At 40.9% G+C, this 14,161-nt stretch overlaps 1 protein-coding gene across 1 annotated transcript; it reads right to left on the reverse strand.

The window, feature by feature from the left end:
- Window positions 1-46: 46 nt before the first annotated feature.
- RGCC (regulator of cell cycle) lies at window positions 47-13,837 on the reverse strand. The gene is made up of 5 exons (XM_051778765.1): window positions 13,497-13,837; window positions 13,172-13,351; window positions 3,585-3,692; window positions 2,016-2,078; window positions 47-412 (listed from the first exon to the last, which is right to left on the reverse strand). Exons 1-5 carry the CDS (start codon window positions 13,531-13,533, stop codon window positions 405-407), a joined length of 396 nt encoding a protein of 131 aa, XP_051634725.1. The 5' UTR covers window positions 13,534-13,837; the 3' UTR covers window positions 47-404.
- Window positions 13,838-14,161: the final 324 nt, after the last annotated feature.

A 14,161-nucleotide genomic window follows, 5' to 3' on the forward strand; every position in this document is an offset into this window, starting at 1 on the left:
TATGTTTCAGAGTTGTCATGTACATAGGAAGCTTCCAGACATCCAGATTCCAGTTCAGAATTTATTTGCATATAAAAATATATTACAATGGAAAAAAGCATTAAAGTTCTCAACTATATAAAATTACAAATATATTTGCATAAAAGCAACTTTAAATTACAATTTAAACTATATTTTAAAGCAAAATAGAGCTGTAATATTTAAGTTATCTTATTCCATCTGCTGCAACATAAAAAAACTGGTATCGCCACAGTTAAATACTTGTAGGAGTTTACAAAGGTTATGTGCAGAAGGTGAGTATCTTGGGGAGCAAAGTTACCAGACAAGGGCAGCAGTTCTCAGGGACCGATGTCACTTATCCTTCAGAGGACACCCACAGGCAAGCACAGTGCCAAAAATTAATTTCACATACCTGAAAATAAAGAAGATAGATCATTACATTCTAAATTGAATAAGATTGCATGCTGTTGACACACCAGACACCCATCTACGCCCAGGTTGCTAGACTGCCTGACAGGCCAAATTATGTCTTTTTTAAATTAACATGAAAGCTGAAATGCTAGTGTGCAAAAATATAAGGCAAGTACTGTTCTAACAAATGCCTTAGGTTTGAAAAGGTATCTGTATAAAGTTCTGTGTAACCTCAAGCATATAAATACAACTCCTCAAAAATGTGATGATATAAAATATCAGATAGAAGTTGGACCTCCTACTCACTGTACAAATGAGGCTCTGCTAAGATGCCTAGAGATTTGTTTAGTTGGTATTGAAAAAACCACACCAAAAAAGCCACTAAAACACTAGAGCAGGTGGTAGTTTCTGCCCTCATCTTTGATGCACCTTGCAAGGGAAAAAAATGAAATCTATGTACTATAGGCAGTCCCTTAAGAGTTAGCTGCAACGTGGCTGTGCAAGATACAGCAATGTAAATATTTACTGCTTTAGGGTTTCATTGTCCTACACAAACCTTCAAAAACTAAGATTTTTTTTTTTGGAAGAGCAGTCAATTAAAACTCAGTGGGAAAGATGGAGTTCCCTCAAGCACACATCCATGACAGAAGACAGGAAACTAGAAATATATTTTAAGTAAGAGAAGTGAAACCAGGATTAAGATACAAGTAAGATAGCAAGGAAGTAGGAAGCTCATAAGGGCAGGTGTCTTGAATTAAGTCTGGGTCTTCAAGAAATACAGGGAAGGGAAAATACCTAATGAATATATGAAACTCTCAGTTCATAGTTTGAGGGCTTTGTTTATGCTGCTATTTAGGTCTAGTCCTACAATTTATTAGTTTGGGCTCTGTGGCTTAGCTGCACACAAAACAAACAAACATACCAAAACACAAAACAAACATATATTTTATGTTTACAACAGCAGAGGAAGAAGCAAAAAGACTAGGCGGAGTACCTGGCTGGCAATAGGTGGCCTGTCTTTTAGGGGTTTTTTTCCCCTTAAAAATCATAATGAAGAATCCATTACTGTGACTGGAAGATACAATTTCTAGATAGTGAGAGAAAGTGTGATCTAAATTCCATTTGTGGTAAAGACAAGTACAAACAGGATTTTGACATTTAGTTTAGGTCAATAGATACAGTTATCTGGCTCCTCAATTCTTTCATAAAGCAAAGTCCAGAATAAAAATGTTTTCCACACCTATGGTTATTCCTCATGTTTCTTAGCTTTATAATGAAGGAACAAATCCCCACTTTTTAGCTGAGTTTTGAGTATTTAGGAAAGTGATGTTTACTTAATCTGTACACTGACAAGGAGTGGTGAATTGCAGCTGCCTCAGAGGTGGAGACAGGGGTTCATTGCCTTGAACTGCATGCCTTGAACATTCAGGCAAAGATCTGAATTTAGGCTATTTCACCTTCTTATACACAATGATCCATAGGACTAGCAAACAAAAATAAAACTGCACTATATAAACTATTTCTATTTTTCCCTTGGCCATTGGCTTTCATCACTCTTTCACAGTACCAACTGACATGCAACTTACTAATAAAAATCTACTTACTTGCTAGTGTTCTGTCAAGATCAGCAATGAAGTCCTCCAGTTCTTTTGTGTCTCCAAGCTTTGCTGCAAAAGAGCCGCCAATACTGCTTAGACATGATATATTTCTCTGGCTAGAAGAAACACTGGAACCACACAATCCTCCAAATCATTTTCAGTGGTATCTAACATGCTGTGGATTATTGTCAGCCAAGTTCAATAAGGTTGCTGCAATGTCCAAATACACTTAGACAACAGGGGAGACTGAATTGAAACTCTAGCTTTTATAGTTTTCCATTGGACAGAAGCAACACAAAGCAATCCTTTGTTTAGTTTCCTTGAAAAGCAGAGGTTGAAGTGAAGAAAAAAAAAAGCTATATGTCAGATAATCCATGCCCTTGCTACTGTGGGCATCTTCCTCATTTTATCTATTCAGATACTGTATGCATGGCACGAACAAAACCCCAGCCAATTACCTCCCAGTCCAACTCAAATCTCAGCCTCCTAAAATCATGTCAGTATCACTGGTTTGCTGTGCTGTCAGATCCTTTGATCTTAGTCCATACACTATGAATTTGGAACCAAACATCCAAAGTTTTCACTCCTGACAACACCACTGGTTCCATTCAATCTAGTTTTACTGCAATTGGCTTCCTTATTTTTCTCATCTTCATTTTTGTGGTCTATTATAAGCCAGTTTCCAACTCTATTTCTGTCTTCTCAACAGGAAGAACTTCTTGACCTTTAGTGTAATTCCTTGCTAAGTATTTCCTTTCAGTTTAACTGAATTCTTTTGCTACTTCATATTAACTAATACTCATTATTTCTTTCTAGTATCATGCTAATTGAAAATAAAGCATTTAACTTGTTTTTTCATGACTGGTCACTGTGGAAAAGACATGAAAGCGTGAAAGGCTATTCAACATTCATATGAGAAGATTATTTGTAATGAAAGCACCGTGTAGTACATATGTATGTGTTCATTTATTGATATGTCTGCTCTAGAGTTAATTCAAGTTAACCTGAATGAAACACTGTCATGGGAAGTTACATCAGCTGCAAGACAGAAGCCACTTTGAAACAGCATAGCTTCAAAGGAGGAAGGAATTACTAACACATGGCTTGTATCAGCAGTGCAAAGGTCTATATGGATCTGGGCAATTTTGTTAACTTAAATAGCAGCATAGGGCTTCAGAGGAGTCCCTCTACCCCTGCATTCAGTCTAAGTGTTTTTATAGCAGGTGGGACACAAGCTACTTAGTTGCTTCAGTAAAGAAGTAACACAAGTTAATAATATAACTGTTATGTAAGTTTTACAATTAATCCTTATCAGACAGAAAACTGTAATTTTCTTTAGCTCAGTGTTTCAAAACCAAAAAAGAGTTGCCAGGTCACCTGCAAAGAAGTGCAGATACAGCAACCTACTGCCACTTAGAATCCAGACAATAATACCTGGATCTGAAATGTGTTTAACAGTAATCCTTAGTTTTATTATCATTAAAAAAAAAAGTCCGTGTAAGCATGAATCCTGGCTCACAGAAAGAAGCCCATATAGTTGAGGAAGAAAATGCCAGTGGTTAAAAATAAGCATACCTTTACATGGAGTTACAGATGGAGATGGCAAGCTTGGAGTAGATGCAGTTGGAGAGTTGAGCTTTTCATCACTGAGGCTGAAACTATTTCTGTAGAGTGAATCTGCACCTGTAAAAAAGTAACATTATAAAGCAAATTTAACGCCTTCTGCAATTTTGCAACATAATTGAAATCAGAAGCGGGGCCTTTCCTATACGGTCTGTTGAACTCAAATCAACAGACTTCAAAATCAGAGGAATAAATACATAAATTATGTATTGTTGAAGGCTGTTGTTCCCACTCCTACTGTTAAACAGCAAGCAGTTCTAGGCTCTGTCCTCACCCGCAGTATGGGAAGCGTTAGCTTTCCCTGAAGTCAGCATCATTTGAAAAATATTACAGGAATTATCCCACATCAGCTAAATTAGACCTGGTAGGATCCGCCTAATTCACAATATCCTGGGAAATTTTGTTACGTGAACTTTGCAAAAGTTATATAAAAAAGCTGAATAGAGAGCTCCAGGAAAAGGACAGCCTCCCAGAATGGAGAATATATTTAGTGTTGTCCTTTATTCTCAAAGCAAATGCATCCATTTCTCCATACATTACTCTGCTACTTTAGATCTACAGCCTCTTTTAATTTTCTTTTATTCTGCGACTCTCTGGAGTTCATGAAGCAGTACATCAGTACATAAGATATTCTGCAATCTTATTTTAGGTCATCTTTCAAAGAAAGCTTTATATGCCCTGGAAAGCAACAGGAAGAGTTCCAAGTATCATTTTGATGTTCTTGTGTTTTAGACAAGGCCTTAAGTTTCAAAAGTATCAAAAAGTATCTTTACCTTGTCTTTTTTCATATAACGAGTTCCATGATGTACAGTGCACACAAAGTATTAGTTATGGTTACACTGGAAGGAGGAATTGTCATTGTGCTAGAGACACTAAAGCTGCTAGTTCTGTAGTTTTAAGCCAGTGGTCTGAAAACTGTAGTTGTATAAAAAGAAACCATTGTAACGTGAACATGTCAGTGGTCTCTATTTATTTGGTACATTTCCTAGGCCATAAATGTATGTCTTATTACATGGGGTGGTAACTACCACTGCTTGCCATTGAGGCAATTCTGCCTCCCTGCAGCACATGCAGCATTTGTCTATGGAGCCTAGAAGGTGGTCGCACTGCAGCATTAAGTCCATTCGAGGGAGAACTGTCACACTTCCTTGGATACCTGTCCTATACCAGGAGATGACTGCCTTAGTTAAATTAAGGGTGTCTTGCTGAAATAGCAAAAGGGAGCAGGACCACAGCTTGCCTTGCCAAAATCTGAACATCTACATCTCCACTGAATGTTGCCATGATGTTTCCAGGTATCAAACATCAAGACCATCCTCTTGCAGACTACTCCTTCACTGCAAGTTCCACCATCTTTGGGAAGAAGAGTGTGTGTCCACACCCCACCTCCTCTAGCCTGCTGCCCCCACCAGCACAAGACCACCTTCCACAGGAGTACACAGTTACAGTGACAAATCAGACCAGACGACTGCACCCACGAAGCCTGTCAGATCTCTCCTCAGCCGCAAGCTGATTTGTTTCTTCTGCGCTGGCTTCCAAGCCTACCTGTGTTACAACATATGCTGAAAATGCCTTTGTGAAAAGCTTCAACCTGGAACACTTCCCTCCTTCACGTGTATTTTGGTCCACCATTGTTCTGTATCTTTCAGTTTGCTCTGCAATCAGCTCTGACCGTGTTCTGGCAAACACACATGCTACCTACAGCACCATGCAAACATGAGTGATGATGTGACTGACATCTGTTGCCTGGGACTACTGCCACCAAAATCAGTCACCAGTTGGTATTTCTTGTTTATAAAGAAAAGTATGCTTCTTCATGCAATCTTTTAATTGCAGTTTCTTTATCTTCACTCTTAAGAAGTGCCTGTTCTCTCTAAATTTGAGTAGATCCAAACCAATCTACTTGAAACTTCAGATACAAGAAAGATTCGATGAATACAGCAGAATTGAGACAACTTTAGTTAAAAAAAAATGGAAAAAGGAAGCCATTTTAAAAATGGCTCCTAAAAACATAAAAAATAACTTAAGGGGTAAAAAAAAAAAAAAATCTAACACTGCTCTGCAATGATGAGTGTCACCAGTCCTGTACTATTACGCAGCATGAACCCTGTACACTAAGTGTTACTTTCTCTCCATTAAAGGTATTTCCTCCTGAAATCAGCTTACAGATTTCCTACTAAAACCACACTTCTTTTCAGCCAAGATGCAAGCCCAAGTGACCAGGAAACATAGAATCAAAAATTATAGTTGTTCAGGACAAAACCCCCACCATCATCAAAAAGCCAAGTTACTTGTAATAGCTCCTCACACAAACAGTGCTGTAGCCAAGACTGTAGCTCACTGAAACACTGACAGAACAGACCAAAGATAAAACACCCTCCAGGTTATGTATTTGAAAAAAAAGGAGAACAAAAACTTGCAAATTATTTCATATTTCAAAGGTTTTACAGCTCATTGAATTAATTAAAAGTAATACAGAGAATAAAGACTACAAAACTGAGCATACTTTTAATGTGGATTTTATGCTACTAGAATCCAGACACCAAATGTAGTGATGCTGGGGATTTACATTACAAACCAATCCTTCTCACACACAAAGTCCAAAGCCACAGTCGCTCTTATCTAGAACCAGAATAAAAACTTCTTTCTGTGAATGTTTGTGAGGGCAACTCATATTGCAAAAGCCTTAGTAAGCCATTAAAATTGGCCACAAACTATTCACACAATTCTTTCTTTATATCCATGTACACATCCAACCTAGCAGTGACCTCTGACACGTTTTGTGGTTTTCTCTCCATGTTCCTTCTCTAAGTAGCTCAAAGTACTCACTGCTCACTTGGCAATGTATGGACACTAGAAAATGTTATTTCATACTGGCTTCCGCAAACATTGTGCTGGGAAATATTTACAACTGGGCAAAGATAAAACAAAACAGAACTGTTGCTTTAAATATCTGAATGTTTTTCTTCCAGTTTCAAAAAGTAAAATATTTTCACAGAACAGTGTTATCTTCTGATGGACTATTAATATTTTCCTGAAACTTTCTCAAAGCAAAAACATACTTGAGCTACTGGCTGTGGCTTACACACAGGACCAAGCACCCAAAATTCTGGTGGTGCAAAGAGGAATGCATGGACTCCACCATCAAGGTCACTATAACTGCTGAAAACAATGTACTGTTAAAAAAAATACTTGGGACATCCATCGCAGAAAAATATCTGGTTTGGTAAAGTGTGGCTGAAAAGCTGAAAGCTCTGGGAAAAGGACACTTCAGTCCTTGCCCTCTACCAGCTGCCATGGCCAAGATTTGCTCATTCACCTTCAATAATGGCCCTTGGAAGGGTTCCACTGCTACACAAATACAGCATCCTCTGCAACCCAGTAAACAGAGGCTAATGCCAAGGGTCTCATTGCTGCTGTCTTTCCTCATCCAGCTCCTTCTCTCCCACTGCAAATTTATCATTCACTACTTATTTTTCACTTTGTACTTTGATTCTAGTCCCTGTGCATATATATAAACTATGCCCCTTCCACTGTTTTAAAAAACACTCAAATTGTCTCTTTTTTTAAAGGCCTTAAAATCTGAGACTTAAGTTACTGAGTTCATTTACATCAGTCATACTAAGCCAATAGCTACAAAATTAGGGGGTAGGAATAAATATGGCTGTATTTTACTTCAGCAGAGTACTCTGTAGTTAGTATTGACCTTTCCTGTTCCAATATACGGTTAAACCACAAAAAAAGAAAAACAAACAGGGCAACACCATGTAAATATAGAATGTCCTCATGAAATGAGCAATTGATTGGTTCTGGGCAGTAATTAACTGAAGGAGGAAAACATCAAACTTTTCATTTCCATTGGAAAAGTTCAGTTGTCTAACTTCTTTAATATTATGCTCTTTCTAGTACCATAGTTCAAGATAATTTTAAAGAGCATTGGAAGTAAAACTTTTACTGCAGCTTTCAGTGGGAAAGTTTTAGAGGCAAAAAATAAAGCACGACCCTAAAGCTTTCAGAGAGGAGCTTTAAAATTCCACTCAAGTGTCTACAAACTAGGAATTTATTATAAAACAATAGTTCAGAATTTAATGAATAGACTGCAAAACTAATTCCTAGTCAGAACATAACCTACTGGCTAATAAAATAAGAGAAAATCAGGAAACTGTAATGCCACCAGTAGAAGTAAGAAATATTCGTGATACAAAGAACTTGTTCTACAACACATACATTGCAGCCCTCAAGGATAGTGTTTGTTTTTATCTAATCACAGTTACAGCTGGTTGCATTGTTTATTTTTTTGTGGGGTTTTTGCCTAGCTAATGAACATCTGGTCCCAGACTGATAAAAACACCTTTTCACTATTGACACATCTAAGCTTCATTACTTAAAAGATTTCAAATCACATACTTACAAGAAAGTGATCTAGGAAGCCAGAAATTCAGATCATGATATACACAAAACATGTTTTCTCATTATATACAAAGCTTACCTTTCCAATCCCCTGCCACGCTTACACTCTACAAGGCCGTGTTTCCAACTCCAACCTTCCCCATTACTAATCTTCCTTTCTAATGAGTAAGAGCAACAGATATGCTGGAGTGGTAAGAAAAGAAAGCACATTTCTCAGTATACTGAAATACCTGGAGAGAAGGCTATGCATCTGAAACTTCTGATTTTTCTTTCCCTTGGACATATCAGTAATTCAATAGTTTCTTAATTTAATAATTTCTCAGATCATTTAATAAAACGTTATTTCTCCATAGGAGTCTCACTTCATTTTTTTTCATTATAAATACTGCCTTCTTTTTTGAGACAGGCCATTGGAAGTTCACAGACACAATCTACCTTCTCATAAGGTTCCTTCTTCATTATACTGGGATGTGCTACAAAGACCAAAGCCCCATCTACTTCTACATACTGTCTTTCACAGCAACTCATATAAGATGCCTATAGAAGAGCTTAAGAGTGGTGCAGTCACATGCTGATAGTTTCAAGACAAGCTCTACCAAATTCTTGTAAAGCACATATTAGTATCTTTTCTGAGACAGCAGTAGCATCAGCCTAAGCAGACCACAATGGCCCCATCCCTCCTGCTGTGATTCTATCTAGTTATTTTTGATTATGTGAACTTTTAATATCCATACCTTAAGGCAATACATTTTACAGTTTAACTGTTCACCATGAAAGAAATAACACCCTTTTTTTTTTTTTTTTGAAACATGTTAATTTAATTTGATTTCCTCGTACTGGTGAGGTAGCAGTCACTTAGGATTTTCCAGAAGACTAGTTTGTCCCCACCCAAGACATCTCTTCTTTAGCCTGAGTGTCCCAGTCTATTTAATCATTCGAAAACTATTTTATGTCTTCATTAATTTGTGTTGCCTTTTTTTTTTAACCTTCTTTACAGCCACATATTACAAGATTGCCAACGTAAACAGGCTTTTCAGGGTGAGTGCTTCAGCTCTAGATAGCATAGGCATTAGTACAAGCAGATGGAGACATCCATGGCATGTAATCACAAATCCTTGCACTACACCAGGCACTGGGTGTTAACAGATCCTGTTCAACCCCTTAATAAACTTGCACCTACTTGATTTTTAAATTATAAAATTAAGAGCTCTAGATGCACTCGGGACTTCTTTGTTGTGTTCAAAAGCCAGGGAGTATGGCTTAGAAAACATTTACATAGTTCTAAAAGTAACTATGAAGGAACACTGCAGGCTGTATGAGTGCAAAAATTGAATTGATGCATTTATTTTTCAATGCTTTTAACAGAGAGGCTGGAAGATGAACCTTTCTCAAGAAAACACGGAGCTACAAGTGTGAAACATTTCTGAGAGCACAAAAACAGACTGATTTAGCTTTTCAGTGTTATTGTAACTTTGGCACAAGAAATACCGAAGTGTTTCCCTTCTCAACCTCTCATAAAGTCCAACTTTCCATTCATTATCCTAAGCCTAAATTTGGAAAACTGTCCTGACATTGCCACATACTGTGCTAGCACAATGCACTGACTGACATGCAATTTAGACAGGCGAGCCAGCACTCTTCTTCGCAAGCTTATTCTGACATAAGAAGAAAATGCTATCTGTAAGAGTGCATCAATATAGCTGCATCTACGCTAGTGGCTTTTGCCAGAACAGCACGCTCTAGCACAAATCCCATTTTATCACAATCAACATGGGCTGTAAAGAGCAAAGAGTTATAAAGTATTCCTCAACTTAGAAGTTCCAGCATGATTAATAACCTAAAGTACAAAGCTGCTATACTTCCATTCATTTGAATACATCAAGTTGAAACATAGCCAGTACTCACAGTCCAGCAACTCAAGAATGCTGGAGTAACTCCTCAGTTGCATCAAGATTTCCAGCACTGACCCAATCAGCTGTTGTGGTTAATGTAATACTTGTAGGCCAAGATCATCACGGACATCTGCACACACAAGCCTTTCTGATACTGTAAGGTCTTGAGTCCATTCTGGTGCGTACAATATTTAACCACAGCCAAGCCAGACCTCATCCAAAGACCATTTAGTCAAATAACAGGACAAGATGCGGGAGAACAAAGTACTATCATTTTCCACAGTAGTGTCTTCAAAATCATACTTTTTCTTAAGAGCCTGAAATATGTAATGTAAGAATTTAAATTAGTATTTTTGGAGCTACAGTCTCAAGAGATTTTAAGGATAAAAGCAATATTTGAACGATTAACTACATTGATAGATATATTTTGTAAATTTTTCTGTTAACTTAAATGGGCTCATCCTCGGGACAGAAACCCCAGGAGAGAGGTTTTCCTTACCCCACTGGGTAGTATTGTTCAACCACTTGACATCTATTACTAGCTTCTCATAAAGTTGAATTTAAGGCTGATTCAGGGGCACTGAAACAAACAGTTGCAACAGTTTAAAGTGTTTCCTCCCCTTACAGTACCATCCCTGACTGAAAAGATAGCACTGCAGGAGTGGCCAAAAGATACATACACCTAACCTTCAGCCACACCACATCAGTTAGGAGGATTAGATTAAACAACAAACAACAGATAGTACTAAAACACAATAGTCTGAACTGTTCTATACACACATGACAAAGTGTACTTGCAATAGTCTTGGCACTGGATAAGATTTTGCAAAGACAAAAAGTCTTCATAAACAAAAAAAATCATTCAAACTATCTGCAGATAATATGGTTAGAATTTCTTCTGCATTGCTACATATTCATACTATCAGAACTTGCTCTTTTGGCTCAGTTTCTCCTTGATCCTGCAGCGGTGTTTAACCTAAGCATGACCATGGGAAGAGCAAGGTCATGAATTCAGAAAAACAGAAAAAGCCGGGGTAAGCAGGAAACTCTCTGCATCTCTTCTTAAAATAGGTGTGGCTGGATTACATCAGACACTGGACTCTAATTTATAAAAGGCACTTTTCATAAACCTGCAATTCCTCTCCAATACTACTCTAACTTCAAAACAGAAGTTGTTTGCACTAAACGATGCCTTTAGGAATGGGGAGAGCTGGCTATTTTTTTGTTTCCCTTCCCTTAAACATATCCTCATACACTCCTGGTGTACCCTCATGGTCCCATATATGCCAGTGTCCAGAAGACAGTCATTTTGATTTCTCCAGAGCCACCTTTTACATGATGCATCACCAAGAGAGGAACTCAAGCACAGGATGGAATTCAGAAACTTGACAAGTTCCTCATACAAGATCTTTGAGGACTTCGTACAGAGCCATTACATCCTGTCTATCCTACTAACCCATTAATCTTTTCAGCCTAAATCAGTGCAGATTTGTGACACAGACTTTTATTTTTCAGAACTTCCTGAAGATCTTGTCTGCCCACTTACACAAGCATGCTGTTTTCTCACCAGGCTTTCTGCCCAGACAGAGAACACCGTCATTTTCCTCCAGAGATCTTTCTTGTCAATTCTAACAGAGCAATTTTAAACAGTTTTTGAGGTTGAAGTTTTCTGAACCATAGCAGACACGCTAAGTAACTGCAGATAGTTTTATCCATGCAATAAGTTCTTGATATTGGGTTGAAGGTTTTTTTGTGGTTCTAAACAGTGGAGTATTTCACTCTAAGTGTCTAAATCGTGAGATACAATAAGTGTGTGCGAGAGGTTAATATATAACAACACGGAAGACTGCACAAGAAATAGTAACACTGGGGCTGTACTGCTGAACTTATTAACAGACTTAGAACACAGCTCACATAACTTCAGTTCAGATCTCACCGTACACACCCCCAGCCATCCAAGACACAAGTGTTCAGAATAAATTGGGCACACGTTTCCAAATCTTCCTTGGAGGGAAAGAAATACTAACAAGGAGTGATTCGTCCACTACAACATGAAAAGCAGAACAGCACCTTGATCCCTGTACTACAGAAAAAACCCAAAGGCACTGTTAGGCAAGGCATCCACGTTCAGGGCAAGTAAAACATTACTCATCAATGAAATAAATCATATCCATGATGATGAAATAAAGGGCTCCGATAATCTGGAGAAGCTATGTTTTCACAGCTTAAGTACTAGGAAGATAGGATTAGTGTTTTAGCACTAAGTCAACAGAACTGCACTCTAAGTCCCTGAACTGATCGAGGTAGAATAGAAATTAGAGGAGCAGGCTTATTATAAATAGCTGCAAAAGAGATAAGTTTCATAAAGCTTCCTAGGAACTAAAAAACCTGGCTATTGTTCACTGTTAGCAGAACTTATTTCTGACAAAGTAACCTACTGTTCCCAAAGAGAACAGCAGCTTCCATCCAGACTCACTGTCTGGAACAGAAGAGATGTTTTCTCTCCCTGATTACTAAAAACAGTAATAAGGGTTGAATGTTTTTCCAATTTAACTAGAAACAATTTAGTTCCAATTCTATATTTTCTCGCTCAAAGCAGCTCTACACCCGCCCTGTTCCATTTTCTGCACACACCATTCAGATATACATCTACTGTACTTGGGCACAACGTAGCTTAAAATTAGCGCCTCTGAAACAGTGATAACGCTATTCCACCCAATTGGATGGATAGATCCAACTAACGAGAAATCTGAATGTGTTTCCACCTGTTGTAAAAAGCACACTTTAGTTCACTCTCTTTCAACAGATACTTCTGGCTACCGAGAAACAATACACGGTCCCTACGAACCTAAGAGATATCTTTTACTCCAGATGCCGGGACACCCCAGTGTCCCGCAGCCGGCTGGCAGCACGACCTTCTCCCGTGGAGTGCTTTTTTGCGCTCATCTGCCCTGCAGCCAGCCCTGATGTGGCTCCCCTCCAGCCACTCTGCCCTCCATTCAACACCGCAGAGTAAAACCAGCAGGGCCAGACTTCTCATCCCTGCGACTTCTTACCCAAAACGTTAGCGAAAGGCATTGTTTTTAAAGAAATAGACGGGTTTCTCGCTCCCAGATCCCTGCCTCTCTCAAGGAGGGCGACGTGTTGGTTTAACACTTGCTTTGGAGCGTCGCTTCCCGCGCACCCCCCACCCCCGGGACAGGCATAGCCGGCACGGACGGACCGACGGACACTCACTCTCGGAGTCGCTGAGGCCGCTGCCGTCGCTGACGCTGGCGCTGCTCCGCCGCTTCATGCGCTCCAGGTGGTCGCCGTAGTAGAAGCGGCGCCGGCCGGCGGGGCAGGAGAACTCGGCCAGCACCGCGTCGAACTCGCCCAGCGCCTCCGCCAGGCCCCCGCCGCCGTCCGCCCCCGGCCCTGCCGGGCGGCAGCAGCGCCGTCAGACCGGGACGGGCACTGCCCCACCGCGACCCCCCCGTGCCCACCCCGGCGGAGGAAAAGGAAAGGGAGGAAAGGGAGGGAGGAAGGGGTCCCGCCCGCCCCCTCGTCCCGCTGCTCCCACCTTGCCCCGCCGGCCGCTGGGCTGCAGGAGACTTCATGGCGGCGGCGGGCGGAGATGCCCCGGCGCCGCTACCGCCTCCCGCCGCCAGTATGAGCCGCCTGGCTCCGCCGGCCCTCTCTTATAGCCCGGCCGGGCCGGGCCGTGGCGGAGCGGGGGCGGTGCCGCGGGCGGTGCAGGTGTGCCGTGCGGGGCCGGGGGCAGCGGCACGCCCGGGACTCGGCCGGGGTGTCTGGGCAGCTGGAGCCCGGCTAGCAACGCAGTCACCGCCGGGAGGTGTCGCTTCTTGTCCTGCGCCCGCCGCCCCGGCAGCGGGATGGGGGCTCCTCCGGGGTGATGCCCGTGCGCTAACTTCGGGACCGGGTGTGTGCCGGGCTGCTGGCGGAGGGAGGATACAGCGAGCGTCAGAGCCAGCCGCAAGGAGGGACTCTCACGGGAACACAAGGCTGGATCATCCTCACCCAGCCCCGTGGCTGCTCCCGACCGAGGGCACACAGCAGGACGAGGTGGCAGCAGCTTACTCGGAGTGAGCCTGTGGCTTTGCATGCAACTGCTGCTCGGCCACCCTGAGAGTCCCTTCCATCCCCATCCCCACCGCATTGTGCTGGCATCTGTCCATGGTTATTGCCCTGCTCCATACGTTAGTGAGCAGTGGACACGGCCGTGGG

This window comes from Manacus candei, unplaced genomic scaffold, assembly GCF_025592945.1.
Source record: "Manacus candei isolate 608988 ecotype Guabito, Panama unplaced genomic scaffold, ASM2559294v1 h1tg000014l, whole genome shotgun sequence".
Lineage (NCBI taxonomy): Eukaryota > Metazoa > Chordata > Aves > Passeriformes > Pipridae > Manacus > Manacus candei.